Below are 26,219 nucleotides of genomic sequence, written 5' to 3' on the forward strand. Positions count from 1 at the left end.
CAATGGAGTTCTACTTGTCAATGAGAAATAATGAAATATGGCCATTTGTAGGAAAGTGGATGGACCTTGAGGGTGTCATGCTAAGCGAAATAAGTCAGGCAGAGAAGGACAGAAACCATATGTTTGCACTCATAGGTCTAACAGGAAACCAGGAGAAACCTAATGGAGGACCAGGGGGAGGGGAAAAGGGAAAGAGAATTGGGGAGAGAGAGGGATGCAAAACCTGAGAGACTATTGAATACTGAAAATGAACTGAGGGTTGCAAGGGAAGGGGGAGGGGGGAAAAAAGGTGGTGGTGATGGAGGAGGGCACTTGTGGGGAAGAGCACTGGGTGTTATATGGAAATTAATTTGACAATAAACTATTAAAAAAGAATTAAACTCAAATGTGATATGGGAACATGCTCATGGAATAGAAATATAATCCCATACTTTAAAAATAAATACAAGTCTCTTTGATCCCCAAACTACTGCTCTCCATGTAAACGTGCTCTTCTCAAACTAAAGGAAACACACATATTGTGTTAGACATGGAGAAAGAAATAGAGACAGCACAAATACAGACAAATATTGCTAATTAGTAAGTCTAGGTAAAGGATATTCATTGTGCTACTCTTTCAACTTTTTGAAATTTTATATCTTCACTCCCACTGACCTCTCCTCGTCTCAGATACTTCCAACCTCTTTATTTGTCCTGCTGCCATTCCTGGACATTTTAGATGAATATAACTTTAATGTTATAAACTGTCTGCAGAGGAGCACCTAAATGGTTCAGTCAGTTGAATGTCTGACTTCAGCTCAGGTGATGATCTCACAGTTTGTGAGTTCAAGCCCTGCATCAGGCGCTGTGCTGACAGTTCAGAGCTTGGAGCCTGCTTCAGATTCTGTGTCTCCCTCTGTCTCCGCCCCTCCTCTATTCGCTCTCTCTCTCTCTCTCAAAAGTAAACATTAAAAAAAATTAGGGGTGCCTGGGTGGCTCAGTTGGTTAAGCGCTCAACTGTTGATTTCTGCTCAGGTCATGAACTCACCATTTGTGAGTTCAAGTCCCACATTGGGCTCTGCGCTGACAGTGCAGAGCTTGATAGGGATTCTTTCCCTAGCTCTCTCTCTGCCTCTCTCTCTCTCTCTCTCTCTCTCTCTCTCTCTCTCTCTCTCTCTCTCTCTTTCTGCCTCTCTCTCATTCTCTTTCTCTGCCTATCTTGCTCTCTCAAAAATGAACAAACATTAAAAAATTAAAAATATATAAATAAATAAATTGCAGAATTCTATGACTGTATCAAGCATAGATACATAGAAACTTTTTCTCTCTCCACTCATTTATCTCTTAAACTGAGGGTTTTCTTTTTTTTTAATAGTTTATTGTCAAATTAATTTCCATATAACACCCAGTGCTTCTCCCCACAAGTGCCCCCCACCATGACCATCACCCTTTCCTCCTTCAGTCCATGGTTCATTTTCAGTATTCAGTAGTCTCCCTTGATCTGTGTCCCTCACTCTTCCCAGCTCTCTTTCCCCCTTCCTCTCCCCATGGTCCCCTGCCAGGTCTCTCCTGTTAGACCTATGAATGCAAACATATGGTATCTATCCTTCTCTGCCTGACTTATTTCGCTTAGCATGACACTGAAACTGAGGGTTTTCAAGTACTTGGATATGGAATCTATGTGAGACTCCTCCAAAGTTCTCTAAGCCTCCAGTCATCCATCTTGTTTTGTTTACCCCGGACTAAGAAAAAGATCATCATTGCCCTACTTTTCCAAAATGGTTCCTAGAACACTGATGTTCTAGAACGTGCAGTTTGAAAACAGTTTTCTTGAAGCCACACTGTCCCTTACTTTTTATTTCTAATCTGTGTAATTCCCAGTAAGCCTGAGTTGGGCGGGGTAAAGGTAAGGAAGAGAGGACAAGCGGGTCTGTCAGGGGTGCACACCATGTTGCAGATGTTCTGTTCCATAAAAGATCCAGAGCAGCACTTAAAACATTTTTTTAATGTTTATTTATTTTTGAGAGAGAGAGAGAGAAACAGAGTGTGAGCAGAGGAGGGGCAGAGAGAGAGGGAGACACAGAATCCAAAGCAGGCTCCAGGCTCTGAGCTGCCAGCACAGAGCCTGATGCTAGGCTCCAACTCACTGTGGATCATGACCTGAGCTGAAGTCAGAAACTCAACCAACTGAGCCACCCAAGCGCTGAGGCAGTCATTCTTACTCTCCCTCACAGAGAAAATGCCTAAATTCTGGCAAGAAGTAATCTGAGATGGTCAACAAATTACCTTTTTTTTTAAGCTTAAAGTACACAATGAGATTGAAACATATCTATGTCAGACAAATTACTAGGAGTGACAGAGACCTCAACCTCAAAGCACAGAACAAGTGAGACAGCACCAAGTGAAAATGTTCACTCCTGCTGATGTCTTTTCTAATGTACAGGGGTTATTAATTCACAATTTCCTCACTCCGCAAGTCATGGACTCTTAATTCCAAATTCCCTGTGGGGAAATCTTATAAAGAACTCAAATTGCCGTAGCTCTTGCTAGTGTTAATATTTTAAATGTTGCATCAGTGGAAAAACATAGATAATTAAATATCCTAATATATAAAATGCAAACATTTTAAAGGCCAAATAACAAATAGATTCTTCTGTGCGACACGTCCACCCAGTTATCAAGAGATATGTGGAGCTTTCCTGAGCTAAAGTACCAACTGTGCTATTTGATGCATGAAGAATAACCAAATAAATAATTGTACAGTGCTACAGACAAATATTTACTTTACAGCAGTACAGGCTAGGTGGTATGATTTGTACAGAATGGCTTAATTAAATAGACGACCATGTAAAACACTTTGCCTCTAGTGAGATATTGTAATTAAACCTGTATCTGCAATATCATAGAGCAAAAAAAATGAAAAAATAGCCAGTTAAAGTAGCCCTACTAGCAATAAAGAAACACATCTGTTAAGAGATGGATGGAGTAGGGAGAAGGGTGCTTGTAGAATAAGTATTAACTAAGCTTCTTTTTCTCTTTGCTCATATCCAGCCAAAGGAAAGATCCTCTAAGAATAAAGAGCAAGAAAAAGGAACCATAGTCATTCTTTCTTTTATTTTTCCAAGAAATATTAAGTGCCAGCCCTTCTTGTAGGTGCCTGGGATGTAGTAAACAAGACAAAATCCCTGCCTTCATGCAATTTAGAAAAGTTGACAGATAATAGAAGAAAATAACCAGTATAACAAACACAACCATGTCTTGTCAGTTGAGTATCTGCAGGTAATGATAACTACCAAGAAGAAAAGTAAAGCAGAGTAAGGGACTAGAAAGTAAACGGTACTTTTTTTTAGATGGAGAGGTCAGAGAAGCCTTCTTTAGCAAGTGATATTTTAGTGGCAGCCCATATGGAAGTAAGAGATTGGGTCATATCAACATCTAAGGTACTAACCCTCCAGGCAGGAAGAACACCAAGTGCAAAGGCCCAGGAGTAGAGACATGTTAGGTTTGTTGACAAGGAGGCTAACATGGCGGGAGAATAGGAGATGAGGTCACAGGTAGCCTGGAGCCAGATAACGCAGGGCCTTGTAAACTATGGTAAGCATGCTGGATTCTTTCTGGAGATTCATTTAAATGCCTCAATCATCATATTGCTGGTGTCTTCACAGTAATGTTAGAGAAGAAGGCATCTATAAACAACATCCAAGAAGAAAAACTGGGAGACACAAAAGAAGGAAGAACAAGAAAAGAAAGTAAATGGGATTTCACAGAGAGGGGATAAACTTTAGCAGTTGGACAGCAGGCAGGCTTGCCGGACCACCTTCCAGCGTGTGTCTTAGGGGTTGTCATCATTACTTTCCAAAGCCCTTTTACAGGAAGTATTTTAAAAATCCAATATATTGGAGACTTGTGGACACTAAAAGGTCAGGAAAACACTATTTAAAGACTTGCATTACCGAGAAAATGCTTGCTCTGGTTAAAGCAATAGACTCGGGCTATGAGGCATAGATTTCCACTGGCATTCAGTTCAGTCTGTAAACTAAGATCATTTCTTTAAAAAAAAATCCTCCAGGACTGTACTCAAAACACAACACAAAGCACCTCTAGTAAATGAGGACTGGGCACTAGGATTTTCCCCAGAGGCACCATCCTCCCAAGCATGTTTGCAGTGATTGTTTGATGCATTTGGGGACTTGTGCACATCAGCTAGTACAATGCATAGCATCATGATGTAGGTGATAAATGTAAAGGGAGACCCAATTTACATACGTTCCCCCCATCTTCCCTAAACAGTAACTTGTTAAGCCATAAGAATGTCATAAGGACAGTTTTCAATGTTATGGGATATACACAATAATTAGAAGTCATTACTCTCAAATGTACATTCCCCTTTTTCCTTCAGTTCTAATCTCCTCAACTACCAAGCCATTCTCCACAATGCCTGCCAAGTCTCTTACCAAACTAAAAGCTATTTATGGCAGTCCCCTCCTCACTACCTTGCAGTAGCTCCCCATCGATGATGGAATAAAGCCCCAAGTCTTGTTCATGATACTGGAATCTCTAAAACATGGCTCCAATGCATAGGCACAGTCTTACTTCCGATCTTTGCCAACTTGTACCTTATGCTGTGACTTCAGTGAACTTTGATCACTTTCCCCCATGCTCTGAGTCAAATCCCATATTTGCTTGGTAACCCTGGGAAAATTACTCATCCTCCCTGTGCATCACTTCTTTTCCTATAAAATGGAAACAATAATACTATATAATTCATAACTAATGGGCTCTTCATGGGACTAAATAAGTAAATATATTTAGAATAATGTCAGATACATTCAAGTGCCAATAGATGTGAGCTTTCATTACTGTTACAAGTTAATGGAATTTCCTTATTATTACTATTTCTCTGACCAAAATTTGGCCTTCCTGCCCACTCTTGTCCTGGAAAACTGCTACTCACTTTTCAAGACCTCACACAAATGTCATCTCTTCTCTAAATATTTCCTATCACAGTGATTCACTTTCTAGACGTCTTTATTCCTTCTCAACAAATGTTTTGTTCAGTCAGCTGTTCAATCAGTAAATATGTAAAGATATAAATATTTCTCAAAATTTATCCAACATAGCTAGCAAACAGTTCAAGTAAATTGAAGAATAATAGGTTTAGCTGAGAAACTAGGCCTAAATTTCATAAGTTTGTGCCTAACTTATGCCTAAAATTTAGAGAAAGGTCAACTATATACTATATTCATTGTTCTATTCTTATTCTTCCCCAGGTTTATCTTGTCAGGTATAAGCTTCTTTAGAGTATGAACTACATTTCTTAATATATTTGCATTCAATTCTTAGGCACAAAAGAACACAGTTCATAAACCTTTATTAAAATGAGGAAAGATTTCCAAGATATAGGTAGAACTAAATGGAGGGAAGAAAGAAAAACACAAGTTTTTTTTCTGATACTAAGTCTAATGGAAAGACCCTTGCTCCCCGGGCAGGCCCGTTACCAAGGGCAAGCAAGAACAGATGGACAGAGTGTGCTGTTCACCAATACATTTGTTCTTCAAGAAGAGAGTGTAGGGAGCACAGGATGTAGTGAAGGTCATCACCAGTAATTTTCTTTACAGAGCATCACTCTGCTGAGGATGGAGGAGAACTAGTGACTGAGTTTAGAACATCAGCAAAGGAATGAAGGTTGAAGAAGCTGGACACTATGGGAAGTGCCCTTCAAGGAAAAGCACTGCAGGAGCTAGACAGAATAATATTATGCCTCACAAGCCATCACTCTTTGGGGTTAGGGATAAATAATATGTTGACCTAAAGACTCTGACATTAATTTTCCAACTCTATACACATTTTATTGACATTCTGCAATGTAAGCTGTGTTTTTTTATCTGTACTTTTTCATATTATCTAACAATGAGTGTGGTGTCTATTGCTGCATTTCAGAATTCTAAGAGAATTTGGAAACTTCGGATGGTGATTCAGAGTCAATTTAATGGCGGATGGATCAGAAATGCATGGAAGAAGCTACAGCAATTCAGAACATTTTTTTAAATATCTGCAACATGTAATCTTGAAAAGAACATAAATTTAGAGTATAAGAATACTCTAAATGAAACTTAAATGAGATAATATATGTGAACATTCTAGTAAAGAATTTAAAATATAGCAGGTGTTGGAAACCACATAGAATCTCTTGCTCACAGCACTGCTCAATTCTATATGTTGAGAGAATAAAAAATATCAGTTAATAATGGATTTGGATTCATGTGGTTCTTATATGCCTTTTCTTAGTATTCATTGAGGACCAAAAACCAGATTATAAATATTATATGTTATATACAGATTGATCATCCAGAAGAATTTTCCAATACCTAGACTATGAAACAGTGTATTTGTGTACTAAATAAGGTTATAGAACTTCTCTCCAAAGTCATAAAAATAGGGCAGATTTCCAAACGTCAAAGATGGGGTAAATGTGGTCTACTCAAGGGTAAAAGGATGAGGTAATGACCTAAATTCCTTCCAGATTTAGGATTGTTTAAATATCCTGATTAGTGACAACACACCAATACCTACTTTTGTCTTCAGATGTTTCAAAAATAATCCCAGAGTCAGTATTTCACAAGTGCTTCTTAAATCTTCTGCCATTAGCCCACACTTTAGAATTTGGGTTTTCAAAACCAGAACTACATGTTCATTTGACTGAAATATGAAATCTACAAATAACTAAAGATAAAAAAAAATTGTTCAGTGGGTTTAGACATAAACTGTATCTTCTGCATTGTTTAGCTTCATCATGAAAATTACTTTAATTTCAATGCTGGAATCAAAACAATCCAGTCTTCTTAAAAGAAGCCTACTGTCTACTGTAATGTAATAACATGTTTTTAGAGACTTCTAAGTGCATATCTTGGAATTTCTGACTTAAATGCATGGTTTGGAAAATACCAATCATTGATCATGAAAGGATAGTTATATTTCATCATGACAAAGGGGCAAAAATAAAATACCTATGCTCTTATTTACTCCTGTTCCTATTACATACGATACTAAAAAATACATAATTTTTAAGATGAGTGAAAAAGTCATTCAAATACATAAGATATGTGTATATTTTCTAAACAGAAATTTTCATGGAATGTTTTATGCAAATTTGAAAAATAATAAACATACACTCAAATAAAACAGTAGAAATAAATGTAATTTTGGACATAATCAGGACCTGAAAACAAACTAATATAGCTTTACTAAGAATGGTAAGAAGGGGAGTATGTGAGTTGAGGGAGAAAAAGGGTGAAAATGAATCATGGTCATAACTCAAGTCATTTTATAAGTTTGGTGACTAATGGATTCTTTAAACCTATATTACAGTGCATTATAACCAACTCATGTGTTTTGTGGGGTATTTTTGCCAATCTGTAGAAATTTTTGTTTTACCTCAGCTAGAAGATCACTCTAATAGCATAAGTTACCTTAGATATCATTTAATTATTCTTTTTGTAACTCTTTGCAAGAAAATTTGTATAATGCATGAGTGAAACTGGCTTTTTAATCACTTTAAAATTTGGGTTCTTTTGAAAAGAAAAAAAATCCAATATTTATAGCTCATGTTCCTAGCACATCAAAAATCTATTCTAAGTATAAAGAAAGGTCACATTATTATATTCAGAAACTCTACAGTAAGGAAAATATTACCAAAGTCTTATGAAGATTTACCATTATCTGAAAATTAGCTTATTAAAATTAAATGCCCTTCTTCTCAAAATACCAGTTTGATGTTAACACAAGTAGTAAAACATATAAGCCTATTGGTTAATTATATAATTTCCATCTCTGTGTTTTTTTTACGAGAACTAATTATACCCATATCCCTTCTCCTATCCAGTTATACTACTTGGCAAACTATATGAAAATACATACACATTCGGGGTGGAGTAAACCAGAGGGAAAGGCGTTCTTCAGTATACACTTATATGTAAATCCTCTCTTTATAAAAATGCTATCATGGGTGGGTTTTTTAAAAAACTAATCATATGCATTCTATGTATGAGACTATAATTAAGTTTTAATTCATCAAAAAGATGACAAGAAAATTCTCCAGTAAAACAATTATATGAACAATAGTCCATTCTCAGAAAACAAAAACAACCATACCATTTTTAACTAGCTAAAGTATGTTCTCGCTAACCGTGTGGTACCTATCAAAGGCAAGCTACATATTTCTAGAGGTAAGTTGAATCTGCTAATGCACTGCGCAGTAAATGAGACAAACATTTCAGATGAGTGGAAACCAGAATTTAAGTAAATATTAACGTGCAAACCCAGATATCCAGACATCCTCAGTTTATAGTGTTGGTTGGCAACGTAATGTGCAGTCACACAGTCACTGTGCTAATTAGAATTGCCTTTAAGAAGTACTAGCTCCCTTTATTCCTCTGGTCCCCATTAAAAAAAAAACTATACAGTTCCCCAATTTTGGAGGGTCTCTTAATCTGAAAGAAAATATATCCTCCAGAGAAATCTGAAATGCCCTAGTTTTGATGCTTAAAGTTTATTTAGTTTCTATTGTGCTTTTTTAAATATTTCATTATCATACTGATTTACAGAAGCTACTCTATTGTATGTAACATATATATTAAAGGTGGCAGACTCAGTGCAATTTTTACAGAAAGTTCTTGAATTTACATTACTTGGCATTCTTAAGTAAACTGGGAATTTATTTATTATTGGCTATAAATCTGAAGTTACTTTTTTTACGAGAGGCTCTTAAAGATAATAGAAATTTGAATCTAAATAAGGCTAATTAACCGTGTAATTTCAGAAGTGGGAAGTTAGTTCTCCTTTTCCTTAAGTAAACTCAATAACTAAGAAACGCACCAGTTTCCACACTACATACATGGCAATGCAATAATTAAGTTTGATTTTATACATTGTCATAAGAAGTAAAGCAGAATTAAAATGAAAACATATATTCTCATACCAAAAGTAAGCTATTAAAACATATCAACAACAGCCACAAAACACACCAGAAAAAGTCAGCTATCACCTCAACAGAGACTAAACAAAAAACTGAATGTTGAAAACTCCTTCAGTATTAATTTACCTAGAATCGGCTTGGTATTTTTCGGTAAGCAGTAATTTTACAGACTCCCTACAGTTAAAGGCTTCTTTGATCTGGAAACAGCGTGGTAGCACAGTGATAATTTAATATACAGTGCACTATGTATTCTACAGCGGACTCACTCTCTGTTCATTTCACACTTGTGATATGCACTACGAACAAATTCAAATGTTCTGTTTTCTACATTTCCGAATCACCGCCGCTACTGAAAAGCACTGCAGAACCTCCACGTCCCGTCTTACCATGTATGAGCCACAGTGAAGCGCCGCCGTTGCCGGATGCTTTTATTCACCAGCAACTTTCTGAAAAAGCATGGTGAGTTCCTTGGTGAGCTGCGTGGAGAAATTTTAGGAGATGTAGGTCTGTTTCCCGGTAATCTTGGAAGCTCCAGTTCTAAGTGCATTTGCTCCTTGAAAGTCTTTATGCAAACCTCAGATTCAGAAGCAGTAAGTTCTTTTGAAGACTCTTTTGCTGTCATGTCTTATGTAGAGTGCTGGCTTCCACCACCCAAAACAAAAACCTCAAACATAGCAGAGACACAGCTGCAGGTTAGGAGGCTGATGAGGCTGCAAACTGTTTTCCAGTTTAATTTCGGAAGCCGCAGCTCCAGTGTTTGAGCTGCTTAGAGCAAGAGCAGCATACTCGAAGAATGGCAAGTCAGGCTGTCACAAGGAGCTTTATCAGCCTGGCTTTGCCTCTGAAAATGCGCCAAAGTGCTTCCTATGTCAGTAGCCTCCTTGTGGATGAGGCTTGTCTGCAAGCTACACACTGACACTCACTGAATTCATTCAGCTGAATATATCAACTCATGAAATATTCATAAGGGCTTCTGATAAATCCTGACATGTATTTTTTAATCTTATCAAAGAAGCTGCACTCACTAATGGATAGTCGGCAAAACCTTGTCACTTGTTTTGTTTGCACAAAAAACAAAACCAGAGCCTGTCCAGCATGAGTGATGTTTAAAGTCTTCATTCAGAATTATCTCGCCCTGTAATGCACACAACACTAACTCCACCTACCAAATGCTTATTGGCCTAGGATTATTTAAATAATCACACCCTGTTTCCCCCTCAACAACACCCTCCACCGTTCAGATTTTCACAAGACTTGTACAGCGACTTGTTCTCATCACAGTGAAAACATTAAATCAGAGGCTGTCAGAAAACTTTGCTAAAACGGCCCCCCAAATTCCATTTCTGAATGAAAAAGCCGATTTGCTGAAGTTTATTTTCCCCCCTCCTTTCTCCAGAAGATCCCAAACAGCAATATGAAAAATGCCAGCTAACAGGAAAACATTGGATTTGGTTCATTCCCCTGAGGAATTTAAAGGCTAATCTTTATTCCAATAAACATTACCCTCATTCTGCTGTTTAAGCTCATTGTTCAAAGGCTGGCCACAGCAGCCACTCGGTTAGTTAGATGCAAAGTCACTTCTGAAAGCCAAAACTCCACAGAACAGAAATGGAGGTAAAACTGGGAAGAACGAGAGCTGCCGGGTGAAGGGCAGAGTCCAAAGTCAAGCATTGTGGGTGTGAGTGTGCGCACAGGCAGGTATGCAAGACAGTGTATGTCTGTGAGTGTGCGCGCGTGTGTGTGTGCTTTGTTCACAAGGGCATACAGATGAGATGTATGGACAGGGGAATTCAAAAAAGTGTCTCAGGTACCAAAGCAGATCATTGGAACCTGAAATTTCATTTAGAAATACACTGGAATGCAGGTTCGGTACTCTAAAAGGCACGTGGAAGTGACAAGAATATGGTGGTGTTTGAAGTGTACAGATGTTGTGAGAAGTCTGTACCAGCAAGGACTGCCACCAGGGCCAACCCGATATCCTAAAATAAGGGAGAATGGTTTTCCTCTAAGGCGTGAGGACTTCCGCCTTTATAGACTCTTTCACATACGTCATATACTCTGACTGAATATCTAAAGTACTGAAACAGAGCAGACAACGACCTAGAAAAAAATAAACCCCAGCCTTTGGGGGAAGTGGGTCAAACCTAATAGCAAGGATTTTCAATCCTGGTTTACAGGTACTATCTTGGAAAGATATTACAATAACACCCTAAAAATATATCATGAACAGAAGCAAAGTTAGGGAATTTCAGAATTGGAATACATCTCAGTAATCACCTTGTTCAGCCTCTCAGTTCAAAGACAGAGAAACTGTCCTAGAGAACTTCAGTAAGTTGTCCCAAGTCACATTTGTAGTTGACATTAGAGCTAAAGATAAAACCCAAGCTTTCTGATTCCCAATTGGCATTCTTAAGTTGTATGAAACTAAGAAGTCAAAAACAGTAATTTTGTCCAGCCAGGATCTAGTACATCTTTTTTATACATTTGAGTATGTCTTAATATCATGGAAGGAAATATGGTTACTGGAACCTATTATTTACCACAGTATGAAAACAAAGCTAGGTCTTTCCTCCAATGATAATGTGATTTAAAGCGGAAACATGAAAATATATGATCCTGCCAATATTCAGAGTGTCTTATTTGAAAAAAAAAAGAGTACTTTGAAATTACCAAGGTTTTTTTCATATTCATTGTTTAAGACTGCCAAAATATAGTAAGCATTTCAGGAAATTTTTTTCCTCCTAAATTATGGCAATTTTGTAACCTAGATTTAGCTGTAGGTAAACTGGGGTTCATATAAGGAAATGTTGACATGCACTTACCTAAAGCAGCATAATGATGCAATTGTAATTACTTTTCAATTCTTATTGGCAATTTATGTGACATTATGTGACATTTCACATTACTCTTTTCATTTTGCCTGCTATGACAAGCCAATGGCCCAGTTAAAGAAATTTGAGAATCATCCTAAGAAATAAAATTCTCAGAAATAAAGTCTGTTAACTCTCCCTACTCTAGATAACATTTAGGAAGGAATACTAAAGACAGTTAATTTAGATACAAAACTTAAAAGATAACGAGACTATTTTAAAGTCTGAATTAGTTAGCTTTGAGGAAAGGAAATATATATCTACAGATAAATGCATGAAAGTTTGGTTCTAGATTCAAAATACCAAAGAAAAACTCAACATTGTGTTAAATATTGAAGTGAAAGATGAATCTAGAAAGTAGGAAACAGGAGATGTTATCTAAGAAAAAGTACACAAAAGCATAGTAAAAGTAGATAATACCCTGCTATATTTTATTAAAGAATATATTGTTCTTTTTTTATGTTGTTTATTTATTTTTCAGAGACAGAGAGAGACAGCTCAAGCAGGGGAGGGTCAGAGAGAGGGAGACACAGAATCCAAAGCAGGCTCCAGGCTCTAAGCTGTCAGCACAGAGCTCAATGCGGGGCTCGAACCCATGAACTGTGAGATCATGACCTGAGCCGAAGCCAGACGCTTAACCAACTGAGCCACCCAGGCGCCCCTATATTGTTCTGCAAGAGAGAGTCAAGAGAACTGGAGGAAAAAAAAAAAGACAAGAAGAAAGCACACAGCTTATGTGCCCTTCAAGAGGCTAGGAAGGAGCTAAAGTCAAAACCATCATATATACATGCCATGCATAGCTAACCCTTGGTACCCCAAAAAGAGAGATGAGTAATTCTGAGTCAATTTATTACTGTGCAGGTAGTTGCCCTTGGGAATTACTTGAGACTTCCAATTAGAGCTATGTCTCAGTTTGAAATAATGAAATTCCTAGTATCCACATCTTGTTAAAGTGATATGAATCAAGAATCTATCATAATAAAGTATCATTAAAGGATATGAATAGAATTATATGGTCAAAAATAATGTATTATATGTATTATTTATAAATATTACAGACAAATTAACAACACTTTGACTTTTCATCAAATTGAAATGGAAAGTAAATTAATTACAACCAAACAAAATTATAAACTTGTAGTACAAGTATAACATTATTAAAGTGTATTTTAAAGGTTGTACTTTGTAATCAAATTATTTCAAATGAAAATAACTACACTCTTTTCACATTCAAAACTTTTCAGACTTTAAAAGTTTATCTGGAATAAATTTTCTCTGAACTAGTGACCAATTTTTAACTAACTGCTATTATAAAACTAAAGTATTTTAAAGGCATAAAACCAGATTCTACGCAATAATATTATGTATAACAATGTTGAAAACAAAGCAAAAAAAAAATATGACTCAACATGTACCATGAACACAAAGCTGAATATTTGAGAAGAAAGAATTTATTTGGAAGTTTGTTTTTGACGAGGAATAGGTTTAAGACCATATTTCAACAGAAGACCCCACTCACCACGATGGCAACTTCTCTCAGTTTCTCTATTTCAGAAATTTCTCAATTTGAAGAAATAGAACTAGAGTTATCCTAACATGACTGAAGAAAATACACCATCCAGTTGAATGGAAACAGTTGCCTAGCCTTCTCAAAGAGGATCAGGTAACTGACCATTCGTTAAGAATTAAGGGATGGCGGAGAAGGTGTCTACATTTATTGCACTTACTGCAATACATTTATCGCATACCTAAGGGTGTCAGACATTTTTGTAAGCATTTCAATAAATTACTTCAATGTTTCTCCATTATAAACATATCAGACACGTAGTATTGACATCTCTATTGGACTTCCTGACGGTATTAACCTCTGAAGTCCTTGAGGGCTGAGCTCAGCCTTGTTCATTTCTAGGACACGAAACAAAGTCTGGCAGAGAGTTGATACTCAATAAATATTTCTAGACTGAATCCATATTATTTTGCTCATTTTCAGATGAGATCATCAAGACACAAAATTGTATACCTTTCAAGGAGTTGACCCTACACCACACTTTTTATAACAGGAACCTAATGAGACAGAAGAGGGAATGCATGCTCCCAGGGTGGTCTTGTCACGTCACTAAAAGTGTCTTTTCACCAGTACTAAACTTCCTGGAGTCTGAAGACATCTAGCACATTATGTTTATAAGATGATAAGAGTGCTTCGCTTTTACCCATATGACACTGTTTAATTCCTCAACATGACTACAATAGTGCTCCAGAAAGATCAGTTTTAACCCTACCACCTATAACATCTTCTAAATCCTTCAGAGAGAAGCTTATACCTCGCTCCTTGAGCATGGTATCACATGGTTCATAGAGATGGTCCCATTCAAGAAAGAAAAGCCCTCCAATGCCTCCTCATTACATTCAGTAAAAGCAAAGGTCCACACAATGGCCTAGAAGCTCCCCATTCTCATCTCAGCACCTCTCTGATTCTGTGTCCTTCTGCATTCCCTCTGACTCTCTCTGCTCCAGCTTCACTGGCCTCATTTCCTTTCACTGAACATGTTGTGGAATTTTCTTCTTCCCCAGGATAGCTGCATGATTTGTTCCCTTATCTCCTTCTAGGGTTTGCCCAAATAACACTTTCTTGATGAAGTAAGTCTTCCCTAGCCACCCTGTTTAAAACTGCAATCTCTCCCATTTTGCATCACTTTCCCTCATACATCTGTCAGCATATAATATAGTATACATTTCTTGTTCACTTGTTTGTAATTATTTACTTCCCCTAGAATTTATGTTTCATGAGAGCAAGAGCTTTGTTTTGTTCACTGGGACAGTACTGGCCACATAGTGGATATTTAAATAAACATCTGTTGGATGAATAAATGAATGACCTCTTCAGTGCAGAATAAGACAAGGGAGGGAGTAGCAGGCAAAAATGGGATAAATGACCTCTCTCAGAGGAGAGCCAAATCTATAGTGGTATAAAGCCATAACCGTTCCACAATGCTGTGTATTATTTTATGTCATTTTCACACCCTAAATGTGTTCAACATCTCTACCTTCTTTTTCAAGAATACTGTCTCATCCATTAAGGGTAAATTCAAATGAAAACTCTTCATTGAAATCTTTCTCAGCTTCCACAGGCAGAGTCCACCATTTCATCCAGCACTGGATTCATCTTCAGAATGTCTCAGAGGGTAACGTAGTACACATTAGTGCTTGTCTCCTGGAGTAACCTATGAACACTCCAAGGGCATAAACTATTTTGCTCATCTCTTTGTCTCTACAGCCTGACATTGCTCTGATTGATTAATATTGGCTGACTGGAACTATGAATAGAAAATGAATGTAGTGCCCCAAACCATGCCCTCCTGTCATGCTCAGATTTTCTTGCTGTCTTGAAAGCTAGTCCAGCCAATATCCTAACTTCTTGAACTTGAGCTTACAGATGTTTCCAAGATGAGCTTCTTAAATCATAGCAGTTTGGCTATGTTTTCCATTTTAACTAGCGCTTCTTCATTCTTTAAAGAAATTATTACTGTTATCATTATGACTGTTACTATCATTCACATTCTTACTGCAGCAAAAGCAGAATAGCCATGGGTCACACCCTCTGTTCATTAGGCGGTGGATAGGCAGGACAGACTTGCTAGGCCCTCTCCTCGTGGTGCTTTCTGGTTTGGGCAGAGTAATTAGGTGCTTCTTTCACAAAGCACATCCTGTGAAGGCATACTGCATAGACAAAAATACTAAGGAAGCTCCTCTCTTTGTTTCCTAGGTCATTGTTAACATCAAGAGATATTAGCAAAGATGAGTCAGATACCTAAATGCTAGAAGAGAAACTGTTCCCATGGTAGGTGTTTTAAAATCTGCATTAAAAGAAGGTATTCCAGTTCCCAAGGATAATACTAACCTGTCAGCAAATTACCTAAAAGGGTGATTTCAAATGAATAGGATATTAGGGACATATATGTTAAAAACAAAGGCACCTTTGGAAAAACCTCTTTCTAAATGAGCTTGTGTCTTTTTATTGTTTCTACTCTGTCAGCAGTCTTCTGTAAAATATGTTTAAAAAATGGTATGGTATTAATCTACAGTTAAAAAATTTTAATGTAAATAATTATCTGGGTAAGACCAATTAACTGTGATACTACAGAGATCATAGAAAGAGTGTAGCACACATAAAAACTAAGTCAAATTCCCTCCATTGCTCTTAAAAAGAGACTAATATCTAGGGATCCATTTCATGCTTACATATATATTTGCAAGTATTTAACAGAAACAGTATTTCCCTAAATTAGTGGTGTAAGAGGATGAATCTAAAAGGATACTGACTACATATGAATATGGAAAATTATTTCAAAATAGCGAATTAGATATCATGATTGGCTCAGTTAATTTCAAGTTTGTTTATTCACCACATACTCTGTTAATTTAAAATCTGGTCATATTAGAAATTTTTAAAAATTCAGTAACAATAGTCCTGATAGCTCTTTGACTTATAATGAAGAAAATGGAATTTTATATATCAAGACTGCATGTGAAGGTCTATTATTTAGAGGTAACTCAAATTTAATTTCCTATAAATATTTCATACCATTGAAGCAGTGCAATATTAGCATATGTAAAGTCTAAGAGTGGGGACATTTTATATGCATGCAAGCCAAACTCCGGAGCAAAGACTTTTAAATAGAATGTATATTTTTATAAAGCTCCCTTGGTTACTTTTTGTCTCTCTTGTTTTCTTTTTAAATTTATCATGCAATAAGACTGACCTTTTTGGAGACTGTGTTTATGAAATGTAATGTTAAGTCTGGATTCATGTAACTCTATCAATATCAGGATAGAGAGCAGTTCTGTCAACCCCAAAACTCTCTTGAGCTGTGCCTTTATGGTCATACCTTCTTTCCACTCCTCATTCCTGGTGGTCCCTAATCTATTCTCCATCACTGTAATTTTGTATTGTCAGTAATGTTATAGATACGGGATCGCACATTACTTTACCTTTTGAGACCAGCTTTTTTCACTCAGTGCAATGTCTTTGACATTTACAAAATGTTACATTTATTAATAGTTCATTCCGTTTTATTGCCAGATAGTTTTCTGCTGTATGGATGTACCACCATTTCTTTTTTACCCATTCACCACTGAAGGAACATTTGGGCCACCTCTAGTTTGGGACAATTATGAATAGAAATGTGATAAACATCATGCACAGGTTTTTCTGTAAATATATACCATCATTCCTCTAAGGTAAGTACCAAGGAGCTGGGTCCTATGTCAAGTGTATGTTCATTCATCTTTATAACAAAAGTTCAAATTGTTTTCCAGAATACTCGAATCAATTTGCATTTCTATCAGTACTACGTGAGAGTTCCCAGTTCTCCACAGATGTGTCATCACTTTGTCTTTTGAGTATTTCAGCCACCCTAGTAAATGTATAGTGTGTATCTCATACTGCTTGTGGTTTACAGTTTCCTATTGGCTAATGTTGATCATGTTTCCATGTGCTTATTTGACATCAGTACAGCCTCTTAGGTAAAGTGTCTGTTCAGGATTCTCACCCATTTTCAATTTAGATTGGTTTTTTTCCTAATAATTGAGACTTCTTCCCCAATCTTCCCACTAATGTTTACTTTTCAGAGTTCTCAAATAGTTGATCCATGCATTCTGTCCAGGATTTAAAGCTGTATTTAGAGGTAGAAACAGAATGAAGCATGATTACTCCCATCTTGCCAGGAAACAGAATCTTTAACAGAATAATATCAGTTACAAAATCTGAAAGTTTCAAATTGGTTTTGCAGTTTATAACACTTTTACATTATCAACACTCTTCCTGAAGCCTTTAATGTTTCCATTCTTGACTTGGCCATTCCTTTACATCTGTGGGACTTATATATGGACCATCAGAGTGCCTTCCTAAAACACACTCTTGCCGTGATTAGTCCGCAGTGCCACTACTGAGGGCAAGGGCGCTATCACTGAGGAACAGCAAAAGATCTGATGCATTTTGTGGCAAGTTAAAAAGAAGTCCTTCCTGGGGCGCCTGGGTGGCTCAGTCGGTTGAGTGTCCAACTTCAGCTCAGGTCATGATCTCACAGTCTGTGGGTTCGAGCCCTGCGTTGGGCTCGGTGCTGACAGCTCAGAACCTGCAGCCTGCTTCAGATTCTGTGTCTTCCTCTCTCTCTGCCCCTCTCCTGCTGGCTCTCTGTCTCTCAAAATAAAAGAAAGACATAAAACAATGAAAAAGAAAGAGAAGTCCTTCTAGAAATGGATTCTAGGTGACTTCCAATCTCTCACCCTGACCATTTCCCCAAACAACAGTTTCCTTTTTCCACTGTGGCATCATGAATACTTCTGAAAGAAATCTGATCTTTTCTCTCCTTCTTCCTTACTTCTTTCTATACTAATTCACACATGCTTCAAAGATACACTTACTGGGGTGCCTGAATGGCTCAGTTGGTTAAGCGTCTGACTTGGTTTCAGCTCAGGTCATGATCTCACGGTTTGCAAGTCTGAGCCTCACACTGGGCTCTATGCGGTCAGCTGAGATCCTCTCTCCCTCTTCCTGCCCCTCCCCTGTTCACTCTCTCTTTCTCTCAAAATAAATAAATAATCTTTAAAAAAATGTTTTTAAAGATATACTTATTAACTAGATACTATGTGCCAAGAATATGATTTCCTATTATCTTGGGTAAGCCTGTATTATTGCTTGACTTTTTGATATTTGTTATTCAACATAAAATCATAATTCTAAAAAGCTTTATGTAATTTTTGTTTCATCAGAGACTTGATCAATTTTTCAATTACTGTCAATTAACTTTTGTTTATTTCGCATTTAGCAAATCTTTATTCTGTACACACATAATAAGTCTTCATTGGCATGATGACGTATTAGCTGAAAAAGTTTCAGCATCAGTTTTATAACTGTTTTCTTATATGTACATGCCTTACAAAAAACTCTATGCTCTTAGAGTAAAAATCATAATATATTTTTTTCTTTATTGAGTGGTTAACATTTTTATTTCAAAAATCTGGATATCATATATAACACTTTCTGAAAAGTAAGACACTGTAATTAAATAAATTCTATGGGTTTTTTAAATTAAAGTGTATTTATTTGACATTAAGTTTTATGTGAAGTCAAAACTAAAATATTCATAAATATTCAAATTCTTTATGTGTTACCACTTTATCTAAAACTCTTGCACACAATATACAAAATGCTTTGTGCATAATAAGTGAATGTTTAAAAACCCAGGAATATGAATCAACAGTATGCACTTAATAAGTGGTATTAGTTCAGTGTCAACTATGAGTCAGACGCTGTGCTAATCTAAGGAAATTGCAATGAGTAAGCGAGATCCCCATCCATCCTCATGGCAGTGCTACATCCATTCTAATGGCACAACTATCACAGGTCAATTCTAATCATAATTCTAAACTTATCCGCCTCCTTATTTGCCTGCTCTCCTTTGAAAGGAGGTCAAAACCAGGTTTTCTTCTATTTTCTTCAGTATTTGGGTCCCTCTCCCTTTCATCCAGGCTGTCTTATAAGATAAATATGGAGGCACTCTTTGTCCAGAGTTTCTAGAAGGTTTTTTCCCCCTTAGTATATCCTGTTAGTCCCTATTCCTTGCTCATAGCTCAACTTATGATTTTCTTTTAAATATCAAAGAAATGTAGATGCCCATCCAGTGACATATATCAACCAATGCAAACAAAGAACAAACAGAACCTTTTGTTTCATCTCTCTGTATTCTAACCAGGATATAGGTGATTTCTATACTTTTTTTTTAATTATTTTTAGTGGGTTTTTTTTTTTTGAGAGTGAGAAAGACATACAGAAACAGAGCACAGGTGGTGAAGGGGCAGAGAGGAAGGGAGACATAGAATCTGGGGCAGATTTCAGGTTCTGAGCTGTCAGCACAGAGCCCAATATGGGACTTGAACTCACAAACTGTGAGATCATGACCTGAGCCGAAGTCAGATGCTTAACTGACTGAGCCACCCAGGTGCGCCTGTCCAGTTTTTAAAGTAAATGGCAAGTGGTTTTTCTTCCTTTAGTTCACCAAAGTCTGACTCCCAATAATGTCCTCTCATTTGTTCTAGGTCTGTGACTGAGATTACAGTAAGTAAGTAAGTCACATGATAGACTTTCAAAGATCTATCCTCTAATACTTTTATGTTACACCTTAAATAACTACAGTCCTTTCAACTATCCTTTATCAAACACAGATTGGATAATTATTTTTAACACTTGGGCTGAACCTCTGACATGAATAATCGTAATGGAAGAGGGAGTACTGGTTGGCTGTAATTACCATAACAAATACCACAGGGGGGATTAAACAACAGATATTTATTATCTCACAGTACTGGAGGTCAGAAGTCCAAAAGCAAGCTGTCAGCAGGGCTGGCTCCTTCTGAGGGTTGTGAAAGAAGGGTCTGTTCTGGGCCATTCTCCTTGGCTCATAGATGGCTACTTTCTCCCTATATCTCATCACACCATCTTCCCTTCATGCATGATTGTGTCCACATTTTCCCTTTTATAAGACCACCAATCCTATTGGATTAGGGTCCATCTTAATGGCCTCATTTTAACTTGATTACTTCTGTAAAGATCCTGTCTTCAAATAAGGTCACATTCTAAAGTAATGGGGGTTAGAACTTCAACATATTAGTATGTAAGGGACACAATTCAGCCATAACAGTCTACCTTCTGACTGCTCAAAATTCATGTCCTTCTCATATGCGAAATACATTCTCCCTATTTTAATGTCTCCAAAATTCTTATCATTCAAATATCAACTCTGAGTTCAAACCTAATTAAATCATCCAAATCAGTTATGGGAAAAATTGGGGGCAAGATTCATCATGGGACAAAGTGTTTCTCCATCTGTGAAACTATGAAACCAGACAACAGAGGTTGAACAGGTGTAAGATAGATATTTCCATTCCAAAAGGGATAAACTGAAAGGAAGAAAGGGTCATGGGCCCCACGTAACTCTGAAACCTACTACTAAAAATCTGAAACTTGAAAATAAACTTCTTTGGCTCAGTGTTTGGTCCTCTGGGTCCTCAGTCCTAAGTAGTAGGGGCTCAGCCCTCCAGAGCTGAGCAAGTGGTCCACCTTCTGAAACTGAAGAAGAAGCCTGCTTCTAGAACCAAGATGGAAATGCCTTCCTGGGTTTATGCCTTCTGGGCTTATGGTGTCAGTAGTAGCCACTGGCCTCTGAATTGCCTTCGAGGTTGATTTTCACTTTTCTTGAAGGATTACATATGTTTGCAACTAAATGGATCTATCAGCCTGCTACCTCCCTGTGAAATCTCAGAAGTATGATAGCCTTTCTTCATTTCAGTCATTCCGTCTCTGTTTCCTTTCTATTCAAACTGGCAGTGTTTCTGTTATTACAGATCTTTTTCAAAAAGCTGGAGGTCTCCCATGCAATTCACAGGGGTCTAAGCCATCAGACAAAAGGGTCCTCCACAGTTCCTTCCTGGATAACCACATCTCTATCCCTGACTTTTGCAAAGACAATTGTTTGGATCCATGAGTTACATGGTTGGTTGTCCAGCAAACCCTTGATGTTCTCTCTAGAAAACATTTTTTTCTTGTTTTGTTTGTTTCAATATGAATAGGCTGAGAATTTTCTAAGTCTTTAAGTCCTGGTTTCTTTTTACTTAACACTTTCTTCTTCAATTTATCTTTCTCCTCTTTTATTTTACTATAAACAGAAAGGAGAAACCAAGCCATGCCTTCAACACTTTGCTTAGAAATCTCCCTGGCTGATAATCCAAGTCTGTCATTTACAATTTCTACTTTCTACCCACAAAAAATTAGAACATAATTCAGCCAAGTTCTTTGTCCCTTTATAACAAGGATCACCTTTCCTCCAGGGTACACTAATGTGTTCTTCATTTCTACCTGAGACCTCAACAGAGGCACCTTTAACATTCATAGCTCTATCAAGTCTCCTCAAGGCAATCTAGTCCCTACCTACAGCCCTTCCAGTCCTGACCCACAACTTGATTCCAAAGCCACTTCCACATTTTTAAGTATCTGTTACAGGGGCACCTGGGTGGATCAGTCAGTTGAGCGTCTGGCTTCAGCTCAGGTCATAATCTCGCAGTTTGTTGGTTTGAGTCCCGCATCAGGCTCTGTGCTGACAGGCAGCTCAGAGCCTGGAGCCTGTCTTTGGATTCTAGGTCTTCCTCTCTCCGACGCTCCCCTGCTCACGCTGCCTCTCTCTCTCTCCAAAAAAATAAATAAAAACAATAAAAATTTTTTTTAAAAAAGGTGAGATGAATTACCTAACATCATCCAGTTCATAAGGATTTGAACCCAAAGTCACTGAACTTTAGAACTCCTGCTCTTATCTGTTATACTGCATTGAAAAGGAAAATGAGAAGGAAACATATGAATATGCCCTAAATATCAAGAATATTCCATGAACTTTAATTATGTTACATCCTAAAACTAGAATTGCTTCTCCATAAATGCCATATTTCACAATAGAAAATAATTTAAATATGCAACAAAAATTATTAGTTTCACCTAGGCAGCAACTAACTTCACTAATGAGCTATTTTTAAAATAGTTTTGTCTGAATGTGCTCTTTATTAGTTTTAAGTCAATTTTGAAAGGAAAAATATTGGCTGAATGGGTCTTGGCATGTTCATTCATTTGTAACTCAAAATTAGAAATTTATTTGACTTTGACACGATGTTAAAACCTAGGAATTTTTCTCATATACCTCCTTTTGTTTCTGATAAGTATTAAAGACAGAAATCCTACTATGATTCTAGTTCTAACCATTTCAACTTCTGATAGACAATCTTGAAACTTAACATTTTGGGACTCCCAGGTTAAAAACTTAATTCTCTTGGTTATCATGACTATGAACAGTGTTTTACCCCACACTGAGTTTCAAGTTCTGGGCTCAGATTTTAAGCTGTTTCATTTGTGCTACATTAGCTACAACCAATATTTTTATTTTATTTTGGCAATTTAGAAATTTTAGAAGCAAGGAACCAAATTCTTAAGGATACCACTTTTGCTTAATCTCTTTAAAATTTTCTCTTCTTTTCTTTGGACTGCAGGCTCACTTTTAACATAGACTCTAAGATGCCACTTCACACCAACCCCCAAAGTAAAATGTAGGGACTCTTTAATTCCATTTTCCAATCTGTGCTAACACCACTTCTTGGTTCAGTTTTCTGGATTTCCAAACACATTTTGGGATTCAATTTGGGTTAGAGTAGCCACTGAAATTCATGGACACTGCTTACCATACACAAAAGCCAAAGAAAATTTCACCTTAGAAAAATATAGGTTCAAAGTGAAGCATTTTGAGAACATAAATGAGATTCAATAAAAAGAAAGGAACCTCCTTCCCCTTGGTAGCAGGTGACTTCTACTCTAAAGTCACAGCCCAGAGACTGTGGCTGTAGCTTCCATCGGATTATTTTTTACAGCTAAAGCAATGTGCCTCTTAAGGCAGAGATCCAAATTTCTGAATCGTGATGGCAACAGCTGAAGACTAAAGATAGACGGTCAAAATAGCATTTTCTGTACATTTTCAGTTGTTGAAAAACCAGTTACAGTACATTATGTATGAAGTATATTGTTTTAATCCTCTGATGGCTCCACTGGACCCATAAATCTGTCAAGATTTATGACAGAAAGTATTATTTCCTGCCTTTATTACATAGACATCTTTAAAATGGTGATGGCTCCTTTTCTTAATATAATATTTTCAAATGTGTTTTATATAGGTGCCTACAATCTTTATGAGCAAAATGTTCTTGTTTCAAATAAATGTTGAACTTACACATGGCCCATTACATGGCTAAGCACACTCACCTCAGGGGCTATTTGCTTTTACCTGTGCCTAAAAATCCCCTGCTCTAGATCTTTCTATGGTTCCCTCCATAGCTCCTCAGAAATCTGTTCACACATCTTCTCCTCAGAGAGTTTTTTCCTACTTAGTCTCCGTAACACAGTACCTCCATCCTCCCTCTCCCTGGCTGCCTTTTTGACAGCATCCATCCCTCTCTCACATTGTTGGCTGTCTGTCTCTCCCACTAGGATGAAAGTCCCATGAGGACGGAGACCTTCAGTTTTATTTACCACACTGACTCCAACACCTCAAACAGTGTCTTATATATAGTAGGCGTTTAATAAATGTCTGCTTAATAAATAAAGGCCACTTAGTTAAATGGTAAGAACACTTATCGGTGCTCTCATCAATTTCCATCTATCCCCTCATCAGTCACCTCAACCAAGGCCTTAAGCAAATTCATTCTTACAGCCCTGAAAAGAGATGCAGAAAGACATGTGTGAAATGACAGGCCAAAGGCAAGGATGAGACTTGTCTTGAATTCTCCACTATTACTGGCCTTTGAGCCCTACCACTGCTGAGGCACCATGAAGCCTAACCTTCCACATTCAGAGAAATATCTCAATTATCTATTGCTTAGAACACTTCTTGTTAAACAGAAGGCAAAGCAGAAGTGAACTTGCGACCTTCCCAGTGGAGTTGCTGCACCACCACCCAGCAGGACTTGCTCTTTCAGACAGCACAATGGTAACACTGTGTACAGAGGCACCATTCACAGCAGACCCAGGAGCTCCGCCAAAGGCAGGAAGGCAATCTGCATAGACTTCTATTTGCTGAGAGGGCTTTCTTTTCACTTCAAAATGAGAAGCAAGCAATTTGGGGGATGGTGACTGTCCGAGTAGCGTTACCTGTCCCATAGGTGGAAAGACCCAGGATGTGAACCACTTCTTCTTTTCTAGGGCGTGGTTCTAATAAGGAGATTTATTTTAGTAAAGTAATAGAAATGTGCTTTGAACTTGATATTCAAGGTTTTCACAGCTCAATAAATATTGGAGGAAGATGATATGATGATGATGAAGATAAAAGTAGCAAAATGTTTCAAATACAACTGAGTTAGATGACAAAATATTTACTAAAGGGATAATGGTTAATTGGACTTTGAAGTATACCTATTAAAAACCCAGATGTGGGGCACATGGGTGGCTCAGTCAGTTTAGCATCCAACTCTTGATCTCGGCTCAGCTTATGATCACATGGTTTGTGGGATGGAGCCCCATGTCAGGCTGTGCTGACAACACAGAACCTGCTTGGGATACTCTCTCCCCCCTCTCTGCCTCTTTCTGCCTCTCTCTCTCTCTCTCAAAATAAATAAACTTATAAAAAATCCAGATGTATAGAACGGAATGAGATGCCACAGTGAGAGACCCTTAAATTTGTATAAAATTCTAAATAACTCCGTATTCAAAACACTGAGCTTTTTTCCAAGGAGATTTTTGGTAAGCATAGTAATTCTCCTTTCAATTCTAAGCTATCATTTATATTGTCCAGAAATGCTGCATTATAATTAAGAACTATTTTGCCATAGATAACATTATATTTCCTAAATAGTACTCTTGGTGGGTTTTTTTTTTCATTAAGATTACTAAGCACAAAAATACAGCAATCCATAAAAAAATCTGTAAATGAAAATACTTATGTAGAAACAAATTAAACTGCTGGTAAATTGAAGAGCAATCAAGTAGGAGAACGACCTAAGAGAATGAATTATTTATCAGGAGCCTGTGCCTTGAGATCTAACATAAGCCAGCTTCTTCATCAACATAGGACAATTGGTTCAAGCCTTCTGTTTCTCAGTCCCTAGAAGATGCAAATATTCATACCTAGTATTTTGCAAGGTAATTCATGTAAATTAACAAAGTACAATTTAAAATTTAAATAGCATTGCATTCCAATACAATCCGGTAGGTACATACATTTGGGTAGTATACTCCCTTGTAGGATATAAAAAGTGGTATAGAAATTATCATATTCATTTTTAAGTATTCCCTGTAAGGAGGGAAATTCCAACCTCCATGTGGCTCCTTAGTTTTTGTGCACAGTTCTTGGCTCCTTAGTTTTTGTGCACAGTTCTCTGCTAGGTTTGTTTTTGTCCACTTTCCCAAATTTAAATAAAGTGAAACTTCCTCCTCAAGGCCTAAGGCAAAATTTTCAAAGCAAAGAGCAAACATAATAAGAATAATATGAAGTTAGGTTCTGATGATTAGTATATGTAACATTTCTTGGATAAAGACCAAGGACAACATATCACTGTCTCTATTTCCCTATGGTAACCAGAATAAGGCTGGATCTAATTGGTTGGTTGGGTTTTCTTTTTCCATTACAAAGTGCAAAAACATACACAATGAGAATAAACATTTGTTGAGGCATTATTTGTACTAAATGCTTGAGATACTATCTCATGTAATGCTTAAAATAATTCCATGCTGTAGGTTTTCATGAAGAGAAAATTTCATAGAGAATAATTTGAGTCCCAGATATTTTAATAAATTTACTCAAAGTCAAAGCACT

The 26,219-nt window shown here is 37.1% G+C and overlaps 1 protein-coding gene across 2 annotated transcripts in view; it reads right to left on the reverse strand.

Moving 5' to 3' along the window:
* The window catches only part of PDE4B (phosphodiesterase 4B), a 433,205-nt gene that overhangs the window by 347,089 nt on the left and 59,897 nt on the right, over positions 1-26,219 (reverse strand). The window contains exon 1 of one of the 2 annotated variants that reach the window (XM_029948624.1): positions 9,340-9,590. The exons of the other annotated variant lie outside the window; for it this stretch is intronic. Within the exon in view, the coding sequence (XP_029804484.1) occupies positions 9,340-9,575 (236 nt within the window). The 5' untranslated portion in view covers positions 9,576-9,590. Of the gene's footprint in view, positions 1-9,339; positions 9,591-26,219 lie in introns of those variants that run through there. 2 annotated transcript variants of the gene reach the window in all.

Source organism: Suricata suricatta, chromosome 8, assembly GCF_006229205.1.
Source record: "Suricata suricatta isolate VVHF042 chromosome 8, meerkat_22Aug2017_6uvM2_HiC, whole genome shotgun sequence".
NCBI classification, from domain to species: Eukaryota; Metazoa; Chordata; class Mammalia; order Carnivora; family Herpestidae; genus Suricata; species Suricata suricatta.